At 37.9% G+C, this 25,417-nt stretch overlaps 2 protein-coding genes and 1 pseudogene across 2 annotated transcripts; all 3 read left to right on the top strand.

Annotated features, from left to right (window-relative positions):
* The first annotated feature begins 1,604 nt into the window (after positions 1 to 1,604).
* On the top strand, positions 1,605 to 2,578 carry LOC125079197 (olfactory receptor 52Z1-like). The gene is given in 2 exon segments (XM_047692662.1): positions 1,605 to 2,231; positions 2,234 to 2,578. Coding segments are annotated over 2 exon segments (972 nt in total).
* Positions 2,579 to 9,601: 7,023 nt separating this feature from the next.
* Positions 9,602 to 10,540, top strand: LOC125079351 (olfactory receptor 52A1-like). Its single transcript, XM_047692887.1, has one exon. It carries the CDS (start codon positions 9,602 to 9,604, stop codon positions 10,538 to 10,540), a length of 939 nt encoding a protein of 312 aa, XP_047548843.1.
* An 11,868-nt stretch (positions 10,541 to 22,408) lies between these two features.
* Positions 22,409 to 23,380, top strand: LOC125079615 (olfactory receptor 52Z1-like; annotated as a pseudogene).
* Positions 23,381 to 25,417: the final 2,037 nt, after the last annotated feature.

Genomic DNA, 25,417 nt, shown 5'->3' with positions numbered 1-25,417 from the left:
ATAAAAGGCAAACATCCCTTGAGTCCTTGTTCCTCTTTGGAAATGCAGTCAGCTAGCTTTTACTTGAGAATGGGATTAGGGGAGGATGGAAGCCACTTGTTGTCCACTTGTTTGCATCCCTGTCTCTATCCTTGTTTATATGTGCCTGCTTATGTGTGTACAACCCTCATATACACATCCCACTCTAATGTTACATCTCCGAGCCTGCTTTTCACCCAAGATCTCTCCTGCTTTTATCCACATTCTTTTGGGACGGCAGAAAAAGGGTAACCAGTAAATTATCCTACCTCCCATTTATTGAAGGACTGAGGACCTCTGTCTCAAAATGTGAAACTTTAATATTTGCTGCTGTAGAGGTATTTTGAAATAATAAATATGTTATTTAATTTTTTATAAAGATTTTATTTATTTGTTTGACAGTCAGAGATCACAAGTAGGCAGAGAGGCAGGCAGAGAGAGAGGAGGAAGCAGACTCCCTGCTGAGCAGAGAGCCCGATTCGGGGCTCGATCCCAGGACCCTGGGATCATGACCTGAGCAGAAGGCAGAGGCTTTAACCCACTGAGCCACCCAGGCACCCCTATGTTGTTTAATTTTTAATCAGTGACCCAAAAGGGTGAGAACATTTTCCTCATCACATGCAGGGCATATCCATTTAAGAATTTAACACTCTATGTAGTTTACGTTTTTACTGTTCATCCTTTAATTTTAAGAAACATGTTGATTTGCAGACCAGAACCAGTGAATTCACTTGTAGATCCTAAATGTCTGGCTTAGGCCTCAGCATCAGTTCAGTGGTCAATGAATGAAGAAGAGGGCTAATGTGTTATAATGCCTGGAATCTATTTTGGGAAAACCTCATTCATTCCTTCTCTCATAAGTAATGAGATCATTTTCACATGTATTTATTTTACTCAGGGATAACATCAGTGAAAATTTTGATGACATGTTTTTATACCTAGTGTTATTTCTATAGGCAGTAATAGATGGTGGCTGAGATCAGAGCTTTCAAATTTATGCCTGTCTGATTCTGAATCCACTGAGACCTAGGTCAAGAAGCTAAATGTCTTTGCTATTTTTTCATCTATAGGAATAATAATAGTATCCATGTCAAAAATTATTGTAAAGGTCTTTCCAATAGTCTATTGCAAAGTTTTTAATGAGCTGTATTTGGAATGTACCATTAGATATAGTAAGCACTTATTAAATGCTAACTATTTTTTTTCAAGATCTATTTCAGGGGCGCCTGGCTGGCTCACTCGTTTAGCATCTGCCTTCGGCTCAGGTCATGATCCCAGGGTGCTGGGATAGAGCTCCGCATCAGGCTCTCTGTTCAGCGGGAAACCTACTTCTCCCTCTCCCAGTCCCCCTGCTTGTGTTCCCTCTCTCACTGTGTCTTCCATCAAATACATAAATAATATCTTTTTTAAAAAGGTATATTTTAATTCTTCCATGGAAAGAGTCAGAGTATAATTTTAGGCTAGGTAATACATCTCACTGTCTTTCCACAGAGAAGAATATATTTGGGGAAAAAATCAAATCAGACATCATTCAGCCTAATGTAGTATTCCTCAATGGTGACTTGATCAAAGTACTAGACTGGAATATGATGCCACAGATGCCTCCCTCCTCTTATAATCATAGTGGTCCCCAGGATATGTGGTATGTCCTGATTGGAATCCCAGGACTGGAAGATTTTCATACCTGGATCTCCATCCCTATCTGTTCCATGTACGTTTTGGCTGTCGTAGGCAAAGTGTTCTTGATCTTTGTGATTGTGACTGAGCGCAGTCTCCATGAGCCCATGTGTATCTTCCTTTCCATGCTGGCCTCGGCAGATGTGCTGCTCTCCACAGCCACAGCTCCAAAGATGCTGGCCATCTTCTGGTCCCAGTCCATGGATATATCCTTTGGTTGTTGTGTGTCCCAGATGTTCTTCATACATTTCATCTTTGCGGTAGAATCTGCTATTCTCCTGGCCATGGCATTTGACCGCTATGTGGCCATCTGTCACCCCCTGAGATACACCACAATCTTAACCTCCTCAGTCACTGGGAAGATTGGCATAGCACCTATGGTCAGGAGCTTCATCATCTGCCTTCCATTCACCTTCCTGGTACACAGACTTAGGTATTGTGGGAGAAACGTCATTCCCCATTCCTACTGTGAGCACATGGGCATTGCCAGATTGGCATGTGACAATATCAGGGTCAACATCATCTATGGGCTGACTGTGTGGCCCTGCTGTCTACAGGACTGGACATTGTGTTCATCATTATGTCTTACACCATGATCCTTTGCACAGTGTTTCAGATACCTTCCTGGGCTGCCAGATTCAAGGCCCTCAACACATGTGCTTCCCACATCTGTGTCATCCTTATGTTCTATGCCCCAGCATTCTTTTCATTTTTTGCCCATCGTTTTGGGGGGGAAACCATCCCTCATCATGTCCACATCCTAGTAGCCAACCTCTATGTGGTGGTGCCCCCTATGCTAAACCCCATCATTTACGGGGTCAAGACCAAATAGATTCAAGACCAAGTAATTCTCCTTTACTCCTGCATCACCACATGTTGTTAAAATGAAGATTAATGCCTAATGCTGGATATTTCTGAATAAAACACACACACTCACCCACATACACACATACAATTTGAATGACTAATGGGAATAAAGAAAGTCCATAAATAATCCTCAACACACATAAAAAAGGACAGTAAATGCCAAAGTTACCAATGCATTTCCCCAAAGCACTTAAAGACTTTGAAAAAATAATGATATTTTGAATTCTCCTAGACATGCTATTATCTTGCATTGTAACTTCTTCTTAAGCAATCATAAGAGAACCCAGTGTAAAGAGGAATACATTTTAGGATTAAACCCAAATGGAACTTTCTTGGGTAGAGCTGGGAAGTGAAAATGGCGAGTTGCCTTGCTTTTGTACAGACTGTTGAAATTTTGAGGAAATATGCAACTCTCCCACTGAAACCAGGAAACACTTGTGTCAGTAGCATGAAGCTAATAAACTCTAATTATCTTCACCTTTATCTTAAATTAAAATGTGAGTACTAAGATGAGATATTTTCATATTCGTGATATAACGTCTGCTCAATGGAATAGGCACAGAGTATAGGTTTATTGTATGAACAGATAATACTGAATTGAAACAAATAATAAATTATATTGACCCATCTGAGACAACACAGACACCTTCAAAGTTAATCATTTCTTCCTTACATATTGGTGATCTCTGGCCCAAATCATCAATGAAGCATCCCTTTAACAGAGATTTCACTGAGGGAAGAAGTAAAAGATTAAAAATGCCATACCCAGGCCATAGATAGAGACAGGAAAAGATTATGTAGGATGCTGGCACATAATTTTACATAAAAAGTCTGTAATCACACCAAATATAATTTTCATAAGCTTGTCTTCAGATTCATTTCAAGAAAATACTTTTACAATCTCTCCTTCCTCAAAGCCTAGCATATGGTATGAGAATGTGAAATCTGACCTTATTTACATTTAAAGAAAGCAAAAAATGAACTTGGAAGCTATACTTTGAACATTTGCAAACTTTCCAGGGTTAGTCTCTTTTCCTTGTTTTCTATTATGTATATATCATATATGTGTGTATATACATATTAATGCACAAATAAGGTAATGTGTGTGTGTGTGTGTTTGTGTGTGTGTGTGTGTGTGTGTATAGTGAAATTGAAATGAAAGGCTGTTTCCTAGATCCCTGGAATCCTGAATAAGTACCTTGGCTTAAATATATGATATAGTCACTTGGATTTCAGCAAGTTAATCTATTTTAAAAGTTAAAAATAAACACTGTGATACTAGAAATCCTTATTTGTTTGTCCCACACTAACTGTATAAAACTATCTTGTTGTGTAACTATTGGTTCTTGACTGGCAAATGGAATTACTTTAGTACCTTATGTATTGGCTTGTTTTTGAAATGAAATATGCTATAAGATGTATTTGGCATTAAATTAAAAATTTTTTTGATGATGGTAATTTTCATGAACAGAGACAATAAAGAACCCAATGCACCAAACTGAACCTCACCAGGATGTCCAGTTGTTTCAGCATTATTTGTAGAGAAGACTATGCTTTCTCTATTGAACGACCTTGATACTGCTTTTTTTGGTTTGTTTTTACTATTTTTAAAATTATTTTTGTTAACATATAATGTATTATTTGCCCCAGGGGTACAGGTCTGTGAATCATCAGGCTTACACATTTCAAAGCACTCACCATAGCACATACCCTCCCCAATGGATATAGTTTTTGAGAAACAATTCACCTCATAGGTAGACATTAATTTCTTTTTTTTAAAGATTTTATTTATTTATTTGACAGACAGAGATTACAAGTAGGCAGAGAGGCAGAGAGAGAAGGAAGCAGGCTCTGCTGAGCAGAGAGCCTGATGTGGGGCTCGATCCCAGGACCCTGGGATCATGACCTGAGCCGAAGGCAGAGGCTTTAACCCACTGAGCCACCCAGGCACCCTAGACATTAATTTCTTAACTCTATATTCCATAGGATTTATTAGTGATATGGCAATATGAGTCACTTCATGACTGTAGCTTTCTTAAAATAAAAGATGGACAGGAAATTGAGGTAATTGATTTTACTACTAAATCAATTAGTACCAAATCAATTTACTACTAAAATTGTGGATTGCCAGATTGGTGTATGCTTCATAATGAGTATATATGATTTTTTTTTTTGAGAAAAAATTTGAATGATGATCCTTTAAAGATGATTTATTAACCTCTCCCCCAAAGCCCTACAAAATTCTGGGGAAAAAAAAGTTAAACATATAGGTATTGATCTATTTGTGAAAGTATTTTCTTGTTTCACAATAAAGTGGAAAAAATTTGCTTATCTATTCTACAGGCCGAAGAAAGGTCAGGAAAGTCTTTCAAAGTATGTTCAACATGGACTGAAATTTGGAATATGACATGCCAAATCAGGAACAAAAGCAGGATATGTGTTGAAAATATTGTTATAGGCGTTGGCATAATAAAATTGATACCCCAGTTATTTTGAGAAGATACTATTCCCATCAATAATGTACAGTTTAAGGGTGAAAGGGACTCAGGATACTAGATTGGAAGACAACAAAATATAAATAAAATCCGTAGAAGAGAAGAAGAGGAGGGGAAAAGATGATAAGCTAGTTTAAACTATTCCTTGGGGACCCAAGACTGAGCTAATGATTAGATAACATGTGCCAATCTGACCTCTGAATCAATTCTATTCAACATGAATCAGTACCATTGTATCGGTCTCCTTCACAGACAAGATTCTACAAAGAACATCTAAGGTGCTCTGCCCTTTTATCTCTATCTCTTCTTCTCCCTGAAATACATTGTGAATGCCTCCTCCCTCCTACTGAAAGGATCCTTTCTAAATTTGTCAGCATCTGTATTACCTCAATCTCTCTTAAGTTGGCAGCATAAGAGAAAGTCTAGAAACAAGGCAAATCATGTCAAAGAGAAAGGTACCATGTGCATAAGTAGTTCTTGAATTCATCATTTGTTCTAATGATAAAAGACTTATGAATTCTTCTCCCTATATTTCTAAAAACTTAAAAGCATATATGTCTTCTTTTTACTTGCATCAAGAGCGGATGACATGATTCCCCTGCATCTATGAGGCATAAAATATCTGCATTCTGAGAGAAGAGTGGTAGAAAAGAGGAAAAAAAGTTATAAAAGGGAGGAATGAGAGAAATATCACCAGATGGTCAGTAACTGGTTCAGGGTTCTGCATAGTAAAATTTATGTATTTATGTATTTATATATGTATTTTTTTATATAGATTCAATTAGCCAACTTATCACACATCATAAGTCAGGTGTAGGATTCAATAATTTATCAGTTGTGTATAACAAGCAGTGCTCATCACATCACGTGTCCTCGTCAATGCCCAGCACTGGACTACTCCATCTTCCCACCCTACTCCCCTCTATCAACCCTCAGTTTATTTCCTATGATTAAGAGTCTCTTTTGGCTTTTTCCCTTTCTGATGGCTTCCCATTCAGATTTCCCTCCTTTCCCCTATGATTGTCTCTGCTGTTTCTTATATTCCACATAGAGTGAAATCATATGATACTTGCCTTTCTCTGATTGAGTTATTTTGCTCATCATAATACCCTCCAGTTCTATCTATATCGATAGAGGGAACATACCCCAATGTCATAAAAGCCATCTATGAAAATCCCACAGCAAACATCATTCTCAGTGGACAAAAACTGAGATCTTTTCCCCTAAAGCCAGGAACAGGACAAGGTTGCCAACTCTCACCACTATTCTTCAACATAGTTCTAGAAACCTTGCCTCAGTAATCAGACAATGGAAAGAAATAAAAAAAAATCAAATTGGTAAAGAAGTCTAACACTCACTCTTCTCAGATGACAGTATACGTTATGTGAAAAACCCAAGAGACTCCATCCCCAAACTGCTAGAACTCATACAGGAATTCAACAACATGGCAGGATATGAAATCAATGCACAGAAATTAGTTTCATTTTATACACTAACAATGAGATAGAAGAAAGAGAAATGAAGGAATTAACCCCATTTACAATTGCACCCAAATCATAAGATACCTAGGAATAAACCTAACCAAAGGGGTAAAGGATCTATACTCTAAAAACTACAGAATAATTGTGAAAGAAATTGAGGAAGACAAAGAAATGGAAAAATAATCCTTGCTCATGATTTAGAAGGATAAATATTGTTAAAATGCTATCTAAAGCAATCTACAGAATCAACGTTACCCCTATCAAAATACTATCCACATTTTTAACAGTGCTGGAGCAAATACTTCTAAAATTAGTATAGCAGGATTTGGAAATATACATCATAACTGGTCATTCAGAGAATATTACTAAATTTACAAAAATAACTTCAATAAAATAAAAAATCTGAGGATGAGACTGTAGGAGAATGAGAGTAAATATGTGAGAAAGAGCTATTGTGGATACAGACTTTTCATTCCAGTAGTGCATTAGTGAAAAAAGGGTCCTAAGGATATTTATAGAATTCATGGCATAGGAACATGCCCACATCTAAGTGTTCTTTAGAAGTTCTTCCAAATGAGGATGGTAGAAAAAGAACTGAACTCATAAAAATACAACTTGTGTGTATTAATTTCTCTACATTTACCCTGTGAGGGAAATGAAGAGAGAAGAGCAGTGAGATTCTGCAGGTTATAGAAATGAATTCAGAGACACCAGCTGTGGATGGACCCAAAAGGGCATTATTCTGAGCTGCTGAGAGCCTCCTGGACTGGCCTAGTGGTGAGGTAATCTCTCAGGTCATATTCAGACCTCCTCCTTCTCCACATTCTCTGGGGAATATTTTAGTTAGTAGTCAGCAGCTTTCTTCTACAATTCAAGGTCAATAAATTCATGCTGCTGCCTCAGCATGATACAGACCTTGCTGTGAGTTTTGTTGGAGGATGAATCCACCAACATGACCTCAGAAAGCTTTACAGAATAGTATAAAATTTGTTTTGCAGGGACAGAGAAGAGCAGGAAATGTTATCACGGAGATGTTCTTATATTGGATATGGCCCAAGCAGCAAATATCCTATCTTTTCTACCTGTCTTCCCACCATCTGTACCTATCAGGTAATGGCTCCCATGGCAGCTCCTTTCTCCTGAATAAGTCAGACAATGGGATTGTTACTAAAGGATTCCTATTCAGTAGATGGTTAGGGCATCATGAGCTTGCTGACATAAAACAGCAGTTTGGGAGAGTCTAGGAAAGAATGACATAAGCAAACCTTTTTTATTTTTATTTTTTAAAGGACAGCAAATATTTTTCTATTGTACAACTTGAGAATATCATGATTATGCAATTTTTCAAAGCAATGATCTTTATCAGAGAAGAACTCTTATATAGGGACTAAAAGCCCAAGTCTTTTGAAAATTCAGTCATCAGTGAATTGTGGTGATCAGATTATCATTATTTGCTCCACAGTCGTCTCCTGAATCATTTCTGGTATCCCAAGGTCTGCCCTCTGTCTTCTTTCTACTTCTAGGTTGGAGTTCCTTTTAAGGAACCTATCTTTTCACCCTTTTATTTTCTATTTATTTTTGATGCTTGAGCTCCAAAATGATCAAAGTATTCACGTGATATGTGTATTATTGAGAATAAATAGGCCTAAATGTACCCATCTTTTGTTTTCGGTAAATCAAAAATCATTAAACCCTAGAAACTAACCTCAATTCTCGCTATGTTACCCATTTATCTATGTCCTTTAGTAAGCAAGAATGAGTTCCCTTGCCTCTACATTATTGCTCAGGATTTCCTTGCCTCCTGGATATTTCTTGCCTCTAGTTATTCTGAAATGGATATTACAGAATTTCTGTTGTTTTACGTATACAACTCATTTTAGTGAATTCCATGTTAGTCATAGAGACTAAATAAAATAGAGTTTTATTAGTAATGTAAAAAATAGCATGGAACATTAGGAGAAGGATGGGAAAAATGAAGGGGGGCGGAACTGGAGGAGGAGAAAAACTGTAGGAGACCATGGACTCTAAGAAACAAACGGGCTTTTAGTGGTGAGGGTGTAGGACAAAGGGTACATATTGCACAGAGCACTGGATATTATACACAAACAGTGAATCGTGGAACACTACATCAAAAACTAATGACGTACTGTATGGTACATAACATAATAGAAAAAAGGCTACATTTACTCTGATGAACATCGAGTAATGTATGGAATTGTTGAATCACTATATTGGACAACTGAAACTAATACAACACTATGCCTATTATATTGGAATTTTAAAAAATTGAAAATAGTTATCAATATGCCTGGTATATTGGAATTAAAAACATAAATTGAAAAAATGTTATCTCTAAAAAAATAATATGGAACTTTGATCCAGATTGTAAAAATTACATGTATTTGAATCTTTTCTCAAGCTCTACCTCACATTCTTTTGAAAGGACATCCATTCATACATAGATATATAATGTATAGACCGATATAGATACCTAAGTATATTATGCTCTTGGGTGGAGTTTTCTCTCTCTCTTATCTTTCATACGAGCTGTTGATAACGGTATACTGGATAGAGTTTGACTATTTGCTGGTACAGACTAACAGTTTCTGACTCAGAGATAGTGGGGAAAATAATAGAGTCCTAAGGATTACTTGCAATTTGGGATAGGGTGAGATTTATGAAAATCTGATTAATGTACAATTTGCATACAAAATGAACAAATATCATTATTTTGTCCACAGGTCCAGAAGGACATGTAGAAAGGTCAGCAGTTGATTTCCTTATTCAGATGATCTGGTGATTCTAATGCATTTGACCTGCCATACACCCAATCTCTTCTTGTGGACTAGTGCTTGGGGATGTCCTCCCTCAAAACAGTGATGTGCGTCAAAGAGTCAGTCTTTTTTCCATTAACAATATAGGTGAAATGGATGATATGACCTTAGACTTCGGCCAGAATCAGAGAGACTCGCTATGATGATTTTCAATAAAAATGGAGTAGAGAGGAAGAGTACCACTGACTGAAATACTTCTTTCATTTGGTTCTGGGAACCCAAAGACATTATGTCCAACTCCAACATTACAGTCTTCATGCCTTCTGTGTTGACCCTAATAGGGATCCCAGGCCTAGAGTCTGTGCAGTGCTGGATCGGGATTCCTTTCTGTGTTATGTATCTCTTTGCTTTGATTGGAAATTCTGTGCTTCTGATCATCATCATTTCAGAGCGTAGCCTCCATGAACCCATGTATCTTTTCTTAGGCATGCTGGGAGTCACAGATATTGTACTTGGCACAAGCATTGTGCCCAAGATGCTTGGCATTTTCTGGCTACATATACCAGAGATTTATTTTGATTTCTGCTTGCTTCAAATGGGGTTCATCCACACATTTCAGTGCATCGAGTCAGGCATCCTCCTGGCCATGGCTATGGACCGTTATGTGGCCATCTGTTATCCACTAAGATATTCTGCCATCTTCACCCACCAGCTGGTCACCCAAATAGGGGCCGTGGTAACACTTAGGGCTGCCATTCTAGCAACCCCATCTTTAGTACTGATTAAATGTCGGTTTCAGTTTTACCATACAACCATCATCTCCCATTCTTACTGTGAACATATGGCCATTGTGAAGCTAGCTGCAGAAAATGTGCGGGTCAACAAAATCTATGGCCTGTTTGTGGCATTTGCTGTTGCAGGATTTGACATGATATTCATCACTTTGTCCTACATACAGATCTTTTTCACAGTTTTTCGTTTGCCCCAGAAGGAGGCTCGGTGGAAAGCATTCAATACCTGTATCGCTCACATCTGTGTCTTCCTCCAGTTCTACCTCCTTGCCTTCTTCTCCTTCTTCACACATAGGTTTGGTGCTCATATTCCCCCTTATATCCATATCCTCTTTTCTAGTCTCTACTTGCTGGTCCCCCCTTTTCTCAATCCACTTGTCTATGGTGCCAAGACCAAGCAGATCCGCATTCACGTAGTAAAGATATTGTGTTCATAAAATCCATTCTTGTATCACCCACAGCCTTCTCCTTTATGCAATCATAACGATCTCTCAAAACTAAGTAAAACAACAAAAGTGGATGCTAATTGTGATGCTTGCATTTTCTATTTAATTCTCTTGTGAAATTTTCCTTCATTTTAAATGGTTGTCACATCATAGCCCATGACACCTATCATGGGATTTAGAACCTACTGGTTAATGAGAATGAGAAATGTAGAAAGAGCCGAATAGTGAACATATATTATTTCCTTTTTCTTAATTTTTAGAGCCTGATTAAACTTTCTCATTTAAGTATCCTTCCCCAGAAGGATTAACAAATATGTGTCCCTCAATGAATTTAAATGCACCCAAGACTCATTGGTTAGATTGTCCAGGTACTTACTGATAACAAGTTATTGATTCTATTGTTTCTGGATCATCCTAACTATCTTTAAAAATGACAGGAAGTTTTTTTTTATTTTTATGCAAACAAATTAAATAAAAAAACACTGACTATATATATGATGAGACATTGTCTTTAATTTTCAACATTTCTTGTGCCATTTAAGACATTAAGACATAAAAAATCACGAGAAATCCAATGATCCATGTTATAGATCACTATTTTTTCTGTACCCTCACCAATTTCTTATTCACTCATCAAGTATTATAAAAAGAACTACAGTATTATAAATGCTATAGTAAAGAACAGAGACATAATGGGAAATTTGAGAGAGTCTTTACATTTTTTGTGTTTATAGAAATTATGGTTTTATATTTCTGGGAGAAAGAGAAAGAGAGGGAGAGAGAGAAGGACAGAGAAGCAGTAGAGGTACCAATGGAATGTGGTTTAGCAAAGAGTGAGGCAGTGAAATTCAACTGAATGAAGCAGTCTGTAGTCATTTTTATTATCCTTGTTTTTTCCTTTTAATTAGGGAGCCTGATTCTTTTTTATTTTTTTTAATACAACTTCGTTATATTTATGTTAGTTTCAGGTGTGCAATGTAGTGATTCAACACCTCCATGCATCAACCTGTACTCATCAGGAGATGTATACTCCTACTCCTCATCACCAGGTTCTTCTTCATCTTTTTTTTTTAATAAAGATTTTATTTATTTATTTATTTATTTATTTATTTGAGAGAGAGCACAGAAGCAGAATGACAGGCAGAGGGGCAGTGGAATGATAGGGAGAGATTCTCAAGCAGAGTCCACTGGCACAGAGCCCAATGTGGTTCTCCATCTCAGGACTTTGAGATCATGACCTGAGCTGAAACCAAGAGTCTAAGACTTAACCAACTGAATCACCTGGGTGCCCTTCCCCTTTGTTCTTTTGTTTTGTTTCTTAATGAGTAGAATCATTTGTCATTTTTCTTTCTCTTTAGGGAGTCTGACTCTTAATGAAGGACAAATGAATCACTAGCTAGTAATGACATATCATGCCAGGTAGATGATGTTAGAGATTAGGTATAGAATCAAAAAACTGTACAGTAGTGTTTTCTCTGTTGTGAATGAAGCACAGGCAATTGGAAGAACTAACTGACTTCTTATAACCTCTTCCTATGAGGAGGATAGAATTGGAAATTAACATGTATGAATTCAAAATTTCTTTGATAATAACACTTCTGTTAAACATGTAAAGATGGGGGAACCTGGGTGGCTCAGTCATTAAGTGGCTGCCTTTGGCTCAGGTCATGATCCCAGGGTCCTGGGATAGAGTCCTACATGGGGCTCTTTGCTCAGCGGGAAGCCTGCTTCTCCCTCTCCTCCCACTGCTTGTGTTCCCTTTCTTGCTGTCTCTCTCTCTGTCAAATTAATTAATTAATTAAAATAAAAAAAAACATGTAAAGATGATCATGGACATAAGCTTCCATGAATATATCTTAATTCTACATGTACCTATAAGTCCATTTCATATCCACCAGTTTTCTATGTCTCTTTCTGAAGACCTTACTGGTTTAATATAGCAGTATATGTATTTTTTATTGCTGACCAAGCTATTCGTCTCCACAGGTGAAGATGAGAGAACAAGAGCAGTAAGGAAGAGGGAGATTCTGGCGGCCACATTGAAGGCATCCAAATACCTCGGAGAACAACAGGAGCCTAGCAGTGTGTGTTCCAGTCCTGCATTTCCTAAAAGGATCCTGCTGAATTAGATCATCTTTACCTCTTATGTAACTTTCAGAGGACAATTTAAAATATGTGTAACACTTCAAGTATTTATCCTCAAGACTTTAACTCCTTATTTTAGTATCATTAAAGAGAGATTTACTTCCCATTTCTGCCTTTCTGCTTAGTCTTAATCTTTCATTCAGTGTTTGACATGTAATTATATCTGACTTTTACCTTAAGTGTCTTATAGTGTCTGAAACATAGGAAAAGTATTAAAACAGATAAATTTCCTTGATGGAGAATGCTTTCATTTCTGCTACATTCTAAAGTTCACTAAAACCATGGTGCACACACAGAGATATTGTAAAATAGTGGCAGTGTATGTGTAGACAAATTGAATAAATATGGAACACTAAACTATACCCAAAAGGCAACTGGGATAGATAACTCTGAGACCTAGGTGCCGACTGAAGAGGATACCCCTGAGGAGAAAATGGTCTGTGCATCACAATTCCAGAAAAACACAGGAATTTATACCAGGTATTAGAGCTGGGGTGCACTGAAAATGGAGGAAAATGTGAAGGTATGTGTAAGGTTTCTGAACTGAAGGATCTGGAAAGTATCCATTTTCAGTTCCAGCCAAATGATTGGTCTCTGTGGTGACGGAATCAATAATGATCCAGAGAAAGCAGCACTGGGTACAAAGGATGCTAAGAATGAGGGGTCATATAAGCGAGAGGGATTGTCTAAAATAATACCTATTGAATATTGAAGCCCATAGAAAACTTGTCAACATTCATCTTCTAAAACAACAGCCAGATTGATATTTCATTGTCATGTGATATTAGGATGATTCTCTGTAAAAATGTCTCAAAGCAAATATTAAGAGGTACTGCTATTTGAGTATTTACTCACTGACTTGGCTAGCCTCCTACTTCAGGACTTACAATGTCACTGACTAGGTCACATCCCACCATGTGCATGGATATCCCTACTAAATTCGTGGTCCTTCACCATGACATATGAATGGACAGCCAAATATATACCAAAGGTGAGATTAAATTCACCAATACAAAATCACATACCAAAATTAATGAAAAAAAAAATAGAATCAGGTGGAGCGGAGTTTATTCAGTTCAGTGACTACGACTTAAAAAGAAAAATCAACCCCTAGTTAATACTCCTAGTGAAATAATCCATGATACTATATCCCTGATAGAAGAACAGAATACTGTTAATAAGAAATACATAGACAACATAAAAGTTTATTTGTAAATTAAAGAAAAATATGAGAGATTAAAAAAAACAACAGAACTCTCAGAAGCTAGATTTAAGAAAGCAGAACAAAAGAACAAGTGTTAAGTACGGGGATTTGGAGGAAAAGGAATATAGGGTTCATCCAAGTACACCAACACATCACTAGTAGGTGTTCTTGAAAATCGGGGAATTTAAAATGATAAGTGGGATGTATTAGGATTAGGAGTTTATTAGAAAATTATTCAAAGAATAAAATGACAAAATGTCCAAATTGAGCATAATCACAATGAAGAGAGAAAAAAATATAATTGCATAGTAAGTTAAGAAAATGAAAAGTAAGGCATGGACAGGCAGAAAATATTTGTAATAGACATATTTCACCAAATATACAAAGAATTTTTAAAACTCAACCACAAGGAAATAATGAAGTCAGTTAAAACTTGGGCAAAAAATCTGAAAAGTATTTCCACCAAAACAACATGCAAGTAACATTAAGCACATGAAAAGGTGCTCAATATAATTTGCCATGAAGATTTCTAAGTAAAACAACATTGAGATAACACTAACACCAATGAGAATGGCTAAAACCTAAAAACACTGACAACACCAAATGCTGGTGAGGACAAGGAGTCACAGGGACTCACAGTCATTGTGGATGAAAATGCAAATTACAGCCTTTCTGGAAGAGTCTCCGAGTTTCTCATAGGACTAAACATACTCTTACCATGTGGTCTTGCACTCCCAGATATTTGACCCAATGAGTTGAAGGCAATGTCCACATCAAGACATAAACATGAATCTTTATATCAGGTTTCTTTCTAATTGCCATAATTGGAAGAACGTAAGATGAATGGATAAAGAAACTCTGGTATTGTTGTAAAATGTAATGTTATTTATTCCTTGATTTAAAAAAAAAAGAAAACTATCAAGCTATGAAAAGACATGGAAAAACCTTCAATGTATATTTCTACATGAAAGAAGCCATCCTGAAAAGGTTAAATAGTTATATGACTACAAGAGTATAACATTCCAGAAAAGACAAAACTACAGAAATAGCATAAATATCATTACAGTCGAGGGTTCAGAAGAGGGAGGAAGACATGAATGGAGGGAGAACAGTGAATTTTTAAGCTAACAAAATTCTTTTGTGTGATACTGTAATGGTGGGTACATGACATTATATACGGGTAACTCCTAGTTTTTGAAAGTTCATTTTATGCCATTTAGCTCTCATGAAAAACCTACATTAGTACCTGTTTTCAGCACCTGAAAGAAAGCTGAAGAGTATTTCCACTTTTATAAAAGAGGTGAAAATCAAAACTAGCTTTCAGTGTGTGTTTTGCATTGATCCATTGCAGAGGCAGCGAGAGCAGCCCCACCAAGCTCCTCTCCCAGGAAGAACACTCCACATCATTGTATCAAAACCCTGTAATTTCACACAGTGTCAGTGAGCATCTGTGATTTATCCTGATTGATTTTGAGCATCTGTTAGCAAGATATGTCCTAAATACCAGAAAACTCTAAGAGCAGTTATTTTGGGGTCTAGAAATGCTCAACCAATTTTCCATGTGAATTCATGGTGAATGTTTCTTGTTTGGTGCCATTATGGCTCAGGAAAGGTTTTATAAGAATGTTCTACTTTTGGATAGTGGGGAAGAAATATGTACTTGTCAGAAGCATAGAACTGAAGACAGAAAGAGTGATCCCTAATGTAAACTGTGGACTTTGGTTAATAATAACGCACCAATACTGGTTCAGTTGTTTAACAAAATCTGACACTCACTCATTGAATTTTAATATAACATGGGAGCCAAGAGAACACACTCGGTAGCTTTGAAAAGAAAATGAATAAGGCAGTAAAAAACAGGGGCAGCTGGGTGGTTCAGTCATTTAAGGATCGACCTTTGGCTCAGGTTGTGATCTTGGGGATCTGGGATCAAGCCCTACTTCTGGATCTCTGCTCAGTGGGGAATCTGCTTCTCCCTTTCCCTCTGTTTGCGCTCTCTCTCTCTCTCTTAAATAAATAAATAATCTTTAAAAAAAAAAAAAGGCAGTCACAAACAGCCAATACCTGAATATCTAGAAACAGAATGGCACTGCTAATTACCACAGCGATGTGGGAATCTGGAAGATAGCATAAAGTCCCTTCACAATGTTGAGAGAAACTACTGGGCTCCTGATGATAATGGTAGTCACTTTCATGTAAATATGGCCACATACTTCTTTCCTTCCCTGAACTCATGAGGAGCAAGAAGAAGAAGAAACGTAACAAGCCATGTTTTCATGTGTAGGGAAATAAGCAAAATCAAACAGCTCCAGAAGCCCCACTAGAAAAAGACCACCTAGGGGAAGAAGGTTGGGGAGTAGTAGCTTACTGTTAGTGAAACACTGAAAATACTAGCCCCCCAACACACATGCCAAAAAAGAGAGTCCACCCCATGGTGTAAAAGAGTGAGAACATACATTTTGAGTCAGACATTCCTCAAGAGGGGAAATTAAAGGAAGAATTGTGGTCCAGGGAAACAGCCTTGAAAACAGTCTTAAGAAATTGCTGATTTTGTGGCAGGACAAATGATGACAGAAGTGGGTGTCAGGAGTGCCTGGGTGGTATAGTCCTTTAAGCATGTGAATCTTGATTTTGGCTGAGGTCCTGAACTCAGGGTTGAGATGGAGCCCTGAGCTAGGCTCTGTACTCAACAGGGAGAATTCTTGAAGATTCTCCCTCCTTCTTCTTTAGCCCCTCTCCTGCTCATGTATTCTCCCCATTGTTTATGAAATAAATAAATAAACATATAATTCTTTTTTTTTTAAAGAAATGGATGTCAGTTAATGTAGACAATAAACTTGTAAACCACCTTATTCTACTAGAATCCCTGACCCTTTTATAACGACCTGTGTTTAACATTCCAGGAAACCATGAGACTTTTCCAATGAAGAGTATTTATAGAAGATATATAATTAAAATAAAAATGTTTCTGCTGATAAACCTTCCAACTCCCTTACCTGAAAACACATAAACACAATCACACACACACATGTGTCATAGAGAAAGTAGATTATCTCTCTCCAATCTATCTTTAGGAATAATTTGTAGATATGGGCATAAAATAAGAAAATAAAGACAGAAAAGAAATAGACAAGAAATAGATCATATGACTTAAGAACTGTTTGAAGTCAGGATAGAAAGAAAAATACAAAATCATTTCAGAAATATACTACATTTTTATTCTTTTCTGCTGTGTAACAAACCACCTCAAAACACATTGCCTCAAATAACATTGATTCATCCTTTCTCACAATTCTGTGGGTCAACAATCCAGGCTGGGCTTGACTGTATGTTTGTTTCCTCAAGGATAAGGCTGTGGTCACTCAGCGGGCAGCATTTGGCTTGGAACTCCACTGAGTTGCAAGGTCCACAGATTGCTTTCCCATGCCTGGTGCCTTTGTGCTCATGTACATAGTCATACTCTCCCCATGGGGATAGCTTCTTCATGTTATTGGTTTAACCCCAGTGTGGTCCTACTCCTAATGCAGGTGACAGGCTTTGAACAAGAAACAAGGTCGAAGTTCCCAGACTTATTAACTTTGGCTCAGTAACCTGAAAACACTAACATCATTCTTGCTACTTAATTGGTCAAAACAACTGTCATCCCAGGTTCAAGGGGAGGAGACATGGACTTGCCTTCGAATGATAGCAGAGGCATGCACCCATGGAAAAAGGTATGATTACAGTCAGCTTCTCAGAAATATTGTGTCCAAATATTGGAATAGGAATTCAGAAATCTTAATAACCAAGAGAGAAAAGAGTAGTGTAAAGGTCAGTGATAGAGAAAAGACAAAAAGTTTTTATACATACATGTATGAAAGCATTCTCTGAAAAGTAATAAGAGCAAAACCAAACAATAAAACAATCCCAATGCATTTAGAGAAGAGTCATAAAGACTGAGAAAGTTTAAAAAGAAAAAGAAATAGAAAAAAAAAAAAGTCCGGCAGAGAACATAAAAAGCTACATAAAAATCTGAATAAATTGGTGATGGACATTAAGGAACAGTAGCTCTGAAACTACTGTTGTACTATATTTGTCTAAATTGAATTTAAATTAAAAAATCCAAATAAAAATCTCTATAGTAGCTAATGACATTTCTTGACCCCTCTGATGCTAATTCTACCATGTGACCCATGGAAGAGAGAGAAAGCCAAGGAGCCTTAAAATTTCAGGTAAATAAGAGGCCAGAATTCAGTATTAGCTGCCTTCTGAAAAGCATAACAATGCTTCCACATGTGGCCTTGACCATCTCCATTTGCAGATGGCTCTGTGGAAACCGGCTGTGATGGCACTAGTAGGAGTCTTTGCCACACAAAGGAGAAGGGCACATTTAATGGCAAGTGTGTGTTAACCTGGGTGTCCGAGAGTGCTGTGCAGAGGACAACCTGCACATGGGGTACATGGAAAGGATGGGGTTGGGGCGGTTCTCCCTGAGGCCAGCCTGGCCCTCTCCTTCCAGGAGTGAGAGGAGTTCAGTCCTCTGGGTTTGACAATCTTGAGCTCGAGAGATGCCCAGAGGAGGTATAAAAACCCAGCTCCCCATTTCCTCACCATGTTGTAAACCTTGTCTGGCTTTTTTTTTTTTTTCCCCCTCTACTAGTTAAGTATCTTCAGGATCCTAGAAGGTACAGGTAAGAAACTGATTTTTGCTTAGCTAGGACATTTAAAAAAAGACATCAGAAGGAAAGGAGGAAAGGGAAGGGAAGGGAAGGGAAGGGAAGGGAAGGGAAGGGAAGGGAAGGGAAGGGGAAGTAATCTTAGGAAAACACAGAAGCTGCTCAGGATTCCTAGAACTTGATCATCTTGCGTTTCGCTCATGCCTGACTGCTGAGGTACTGTGTGGCTGTGACCAGACTGCCTGGGCAATTGTACTAGTGACTCTTGGGCTATCTTCCTAAATGAATTGTCTACAAAGAGCACAAGTATATATATATTTTTTTGAATATGTTTATGCACTGGTTGTCTATCTTCGATATATGGCTCTGAATATTGGGCATACGTGCACCAAATTTGTAGTAAGGTCCAGTAATAGGATTGGGCTCAGGAGATAAACAAGCCTAATAGTTAAAGACCATGTATATATGTCTATACACAAACCCATGCATGCCTTTTTTCCAAAGAATTCACTGGATATTCACCATATAGTAGGCGCTGAGCTTAGTACAGAGTAAGAAGTTGAGGCTCCCTATACAAAATGATGTTACACTAGCACTTGAGCAAGATTAAAACTCTGTTTCTAAGCCCATTACGTTCCCTGTGCTGAACTGCCTACACCTTAGAAAACTAACATGACGGGTTAGAGGTGAAAATTACAGTGAGTGTCGTGTGTCTAGTGTGAGATGGTATGTCTTGACCTATGTGGTTACTCTAAACCAGTCCCATCCTTGTCCAGTGGAGCATAAGCCTGTTGTCCAAAAACGTGAACTTAGTTCACAGTAAAAATGATTTTGATCTTAATGATGGCCATTTTGGAAGTGCCCTAATTTCATCCGTGGTTGGGATAAAAATGGGTCTGATTTATGTCACAACCATCTTTAAATACTATGTTCAGAATTTACTCACTTTTTAATTGATGTTTATTTTGGGTATTTTATATATGAAGACTAAGCTTTGAATTAAGATTTTTTTTAATTGAATTTTTAAAAAAATTTCTTTTCAGCGTAACAGTATTCTTTGTTTTTGCACCACACCCAGTGCTGCATGCAATACGTGCCCTCCCCAATACCTACCACCTGGTTCCCCCAACCTCCCACCTGCCGCCCCTGAAAAACCCTCAGGTTATTTTTCAGGGACCATAGTCTTTCATGGTTCACTTCCCCTTCCAATTTCCCTCAGCTCCCTTCTTTTCTCCATTAATGATAATGCAGTGAGAATTAGTCTCATCCAGTATTTAAATCTAATCTATGAGCCCAGAGTTACACTGTCCCTACTCACCACACACTGCCTCCATGCATGCATTTATGATTCAGTCAGACTAGGCCAATAGGAATATTGGGAAGAAATGTTTCAGGGAGCCCCAGAGCTATAAGTTAGGTAGCTGCTGGTGATAATGCTTTGCCCAAACAAAACCAAATAAGAAAAACCAGATCACTGGTGTCCCAAAAGATCAGAAGAACATCTGCAAAATTTGTTTTGTTTCTCTTTGACCTCTATTTCTGTGTTTCTTTCAACACTTAGACTCTCCTCTCCCTCATCCCTGATGTTGTTATGAAAGCCTGCTCATTGCATATCCTGTCCCCATAACTGCACTTGACTTACATACATGGCTCTGGCATAGGTCTGGGCTAGGTGCACTCCCATATTAATCTTTTCTCTCACCCTCTAAACCCCACAACCCCATTTAAAAAAATTTTCAAGGATTAATTTTAGCTCTATATGAAATGGTTAAATAATTGGTATATGTAATCAAAAGAGATAGAGACACTTAAGCATCTCAACATTTTCTTACAGCATTTTCAAAGAATCCCACATCACCTTAAGGAAAGACCTAATGGGGTCACCATTTATGTATTATATATTCTAAACTATCAAAACACAAGGTGCAATGGACTACTGAGAACAAACTAGTGGCTGCCAGAGGGGCAGGGAGCAGAGATGGGTACAATGTGTGAAGGGTACTGGGAGATGGAAGCTTCCAGTTGTGGAATTAATAAGTCACAGGAATAAAAGGCAAACATAGGGAATATAGTAGTGGTATTGCAAAGGCATTGCATGGTGACCTATGAGAAGTATCCTTATGGCCAGTAGAACAAAGCATATAGACTTGTCCAATCATGGTATGTAGTAGAGTGAAACTAATGGAATATTATATATAAATTATACTTCAATAAAAACAAAGAAAAAAAGAAATGGGGCGCCTGGGTGGCTCAGTGGGTTAAGCCACTGCCTTCGGCTCAGGTCATGATCTCAGGGTCCTGGGATCGAGGCCCGCATCGGGCTCTCTGCTCAGCAGGGAGCCTGCTTCCCTCTCTCTCTCTCTCTGCCTGCCTCTCCATCTACTTGTGATCTCTCTCTGTCAAATAAATAAATAAAATCTTTAAAAAAAAAAAAAGAAAAAAAGAAATGGCCTCGATACATTTCAATCCTATGACATGAAGTGCCAGAATATTGACCACTTAATGAAAAATAAAAGTATATATGATAAAATGATAGTGTGCAATGATATGACTCCAGTGAGACCAAGGGATAAAAGGCAAACGTCCCTTAAGTCCATATTCCTCTTCAGCAAATGCTGTCAGCTAGCTTTTTCTTGAGAATGGGGATTAGGGGAAGATGGAAGCCACTTGTTGTCCACTTGTTTGCATCCATGTCTCTATCCCTGATTACATGTGCCTGCTTATGTGTGTACAACCCTCATACACACATCCCACTCCAATGTTACATCTCCGAGCCTGCTTTTCACTCAAGATTTCTCCTGCTTTTATCCACAACTTTTGGAACTACAAAAAAAGAATAATCAGTAATTTACCCTCCTTCCCATCTATCTCATAATGTAAAACATTAATATTTGTATGTAGTTTAGGGTTTTACTGTTCATCCTTTAATTTTAAGAAACATGTTGATTTGGGGACGCCTGGGTGGCTCAGTTGGTTAAGCAGCTGCCTTCGGCTCAGGTCATGATCCCAGCGTCCTGGGATCGAGTCCCCCATCGGGCTCCTTGCTTAGCAGGGAGCCTGCTTCTCCCTCTGCCTCTGCCTGCCATTCTGTCTGCCTGTGCTCGCTCTCTCTCCCTCTCTCTCTGACAAATAAATAAAATCTTAAAAAAAAAAGAAAGAAACATGTTGATTTGCAGACCAGAATCAGTAAATTACCTGTAGATCCTCAATGCCTGGCTTAGGCCTTAGAATCAGTTCAGTGGTCAATCAATGAAGAAGAGGGCCTACGGGTTATAATGCTGGGAATTTATTTTGGTAAAACCTTAGTTCCTCCTTCTCTCTTAAGAAGTGAGATCAACTTCACATGTATCTATTTTACTCAGAGATATCATCAGTGAAAATTTTGATGACATGTTTTTGTATCTGGTATTATTTCTATAGGCAGTATTGGATGGTGGCTGAGATCAAAGCTTTAAAATTTATGCTGTCTGGCTTTGATTCCATGGGACTTTGGTCAAGAAGCTGAAAGTCTGTGGGAATTTTTTTAATCTATCAGAATAATAATAGTATCCATATCAAGGATTATTGTAAAGGTCTTTTCAACAGTCTGTTGTGAAGATTTAATAAGCTGTATTTGGAATGTTCCATTAGACATAGTAAGCACTTATTAAATGCTGTTTTTCTCAAGATATATTTTAATTCTTCCACGGAAAGAGTCAGATTTCAATTGTAGGCTAGTTAATACATCTTGCTGTCCTCCCACAGAGAAGAATATATTGGGGGAAAAAATCTGGTCAGACATCATTCTGCCTAATGGGGTGTTCCTCAATCATGACTCAGCCCTGTGGCTTTTATTAAAGGTACTAGGTCTGGAATATGATGCCACAGATGCTTCCCTCCTCTTATAATCACAGCGGTCCCCAGGATATGTGGTATGTCCTGATTGGAATCCCAGGACTGGAAGATTTTCATACCTGGATCTCCATCCCTATCTGTTCCATGTACGTTTTGGCTGTCGTAGGCAACGTGTTCTTGATCTTTGTGATTGTGACTGAGCGCAGTCTCCATGAGCCCATGTGCATCTTCCTTTCCATGCTGGCCTCGGCAGATGTGCTGCTCTCCATAGCCACAGCCCCAAAGATGCTGGCCATCTTCTGGTCCCAGTCCATGGATATATCCTTTGGTTGCTGTGTGTCCCAGATGTTCTTCATACATTTCATCTTTGCGGTAGAATCTGCTATTCTCCTGGCCATGGCATTTGACCGCTATGTGGCCATCTGTCACCCCCTGAGATACACCACAATCTTAACCTCCTCAGTCACTGGGAAGATTGGCATAGCACCTATGGTCAGGAGCTTCATCATCTGCCTTCCATTCACCTTCCTGGTACACAGACTTAGGTATTGTGGGAGAAACGTCATTCCCCATTCCTACTGTGAGCACATGGGCATTGCCAGATTGGCATGTGACAATATCAGGGTCAACATCATCTATGGGCTGACTGTGTGGCCCTGCTGTCTACAGGACTGGACATTGTGTTCATCATTATGTCTTACACCATGATCCTTTGCACAGTGTTTCAGATACCTTCCTGGGCTGCCAGATTCAAGGCCCTCAACACATGTGCTTCCCACATCTGTGTCATCCTTATGTTCTATGCCCCAGCATTCTTTCATTTTTTGCCCATCGTTTGGGGGGGAAACCATCCCTCATCATGTCCACATCCTAGTAGCCAACCTCTATGTGGTGGTGCCCCCTATGCTAAACCCCATCATTTACGGGGTCAAGACCAAATAGATTCAAGACCGAGTAATTCTCCTTTACTCCTGCATCACCACATGTTGTTAAAATGAAGATTAATGCCTAATGCTGGATATTTCTGAATAAAACACACACACTCACCCACATACACACATACAATTTGAATGACTAATGGGAATAAAGAAAGTCCATAAATAATCCTCAACACACATAAAAAAGGACAGTAAATGCCAAAGTTACCAATGCATTTCCCCAAAGCACTTAAAGACTTTGAAAAAAAAAAAAAGAAAAGATATTCTGAATTCTCCTAGACATGCTATTATCTTGCATTGTAGCTTCTTCTTAAGCAAACATAAGAGAACTCTGAGTAAAGAGGAATATATTTTAGGGTTCAACCTAAATGGAACTTTCTTGGGTAGAGCTGGGGAGTGAAAATGGTGATTTGCCTAGCTTTTGTAGAGACCGTTGAAATTTTGCTGAAATATGAAACATTCCTGAAATCAGGAAACACTTGGGCCAGTAACACAAAGCCACTATACTAAAATTATCTGCAACTTTTTTTCTTAAATTAAAATGTGAATTCTTTAATGAGTTATTTTATGATTCATTTATATAAAGTCTACTCAATGGAATAGACATAGTATAGCTTTATTGTATGAACAGATAATATTGAATTAAAACAAGTAATAAATTAAATGAGCCCATCTGAGACAATGTAGACACCTTAAAGCTTAACACTTTCTTCCCTATATTTCAGGGACTTTGGGCCCAAATCATCAACAAAACATCTTTTTTTCAATAAAGACTTCACTGAGGGAGGAAATAAAAGATTAAAAATTCCATACCCAGGCCAAAATTAAAAGGCAGTAAAAGATTAAATAGGATGTTTACAGGTAATCTTACATAAAAAGGCTTTTTTCCCACCAAATATAATTTTCTATAATTTGTCTCCAGACTGTCTTCATTTTGCCATTCAAGAAGATATTTTTATCTGAAAAAAGTAAGTATTTTTACAATCTCTCATTCCTCAAGGCCCATCATGATCCCACACAGAAGAATATGCTGGGGGGAAAAATCTGGTCAGACATGTGAAATCTGATCTTATTTACAATTGAAGGAAACAAAAAATGAACTTGGAAACATTTTCTTGAACATTTACAAACTTCTCTGAGTTAGTCTTTTTCTTTGTTTTTCTATTATGTATATATAGTATGTGTTTGTATACACACATTTATGTATGTATAGTGTCAATGTGAGAAATGAAAGGCTGTTTCCTTGTCCTTTGGAATCCTGAATAATTAAATTGGATTGAAATATATGTTATATGCATTTCCTGAATTTCAGCAAGGAAGTATATTTTAGGAAATAAAAAAAAATACTTTTATATTAGAAATCCTTGTTTGCCAACCCCACACTAACTTTATAAAATTGTCCTGATATGTAACTATTGGTTTTTGAGTGGCAAAATGGAATTATTTTAGTACCTTCTTTATTGGATTCATAATTAAATGAAATATGACAGATGATGTACTTGGCATTTAATAAATATAGATTTTATTTTGATGATGATGGTAATTTCGATGGACAAAGACACTAAGGAACCCAATCCACCAAACTGAACCTAACCCTGCTAATAATAATTTGTAGAAAGTGGTTGGAACAGGTCATTATCCTAGATATGGAAGTCACAGAAAATGTTGACAAAAAGTTGCAGCCAATAGGATTCTGGTTCAAGTGCAGATTCTCCAAGGAATGATGGGGAGGTGGAGAGTAAATAGATGACAATATGCTGACAAAATATTTGCTTAAATGAGTGGTTTAAGTGAGCTTTAAAGAAGAAGAATTTTTAATGTGTGATTTCGGCAGTAGGAAACTAAGAATATGCCAGTTCCCCCCCCCCCCAGAATTATGAAATACGATAAGATAAATAATGATTGAGTTGATTTTTTTTTATTTCGAAGATTTTATTTATTTATGTTGACAGAGAGATAGATCACAAGCAGGCAGGCAGAGGGGAGGTGGGGAAGCAGGCTCCCTGCCGAGCAGAGGGCCAATGCAGGGCTCAATCCCAGGACTCTGAGATCATGACCTGAGCTGAAGGCAGAGGCTTAACCCACTGAGCCA

The sequence above is a fragment of the Lutra lutra genome, chromosome 10 (assembly GCF_902655055.1).
Source record: "Lutra lutra chromosome 10, mLutLut1.2, whole genome shotgun sequence".
Lineage (NCBI taxonomy): Eukaryota > Metazoa > Chordata > Mammalia > Carnivora > Mustelidae > Lutra > Lutra lutra.
The sequence above is the reverse complement of the archived record's forward strand: the minus strand, read 5'-3'. Positions and strand labels throughout refer to the sequence as shown.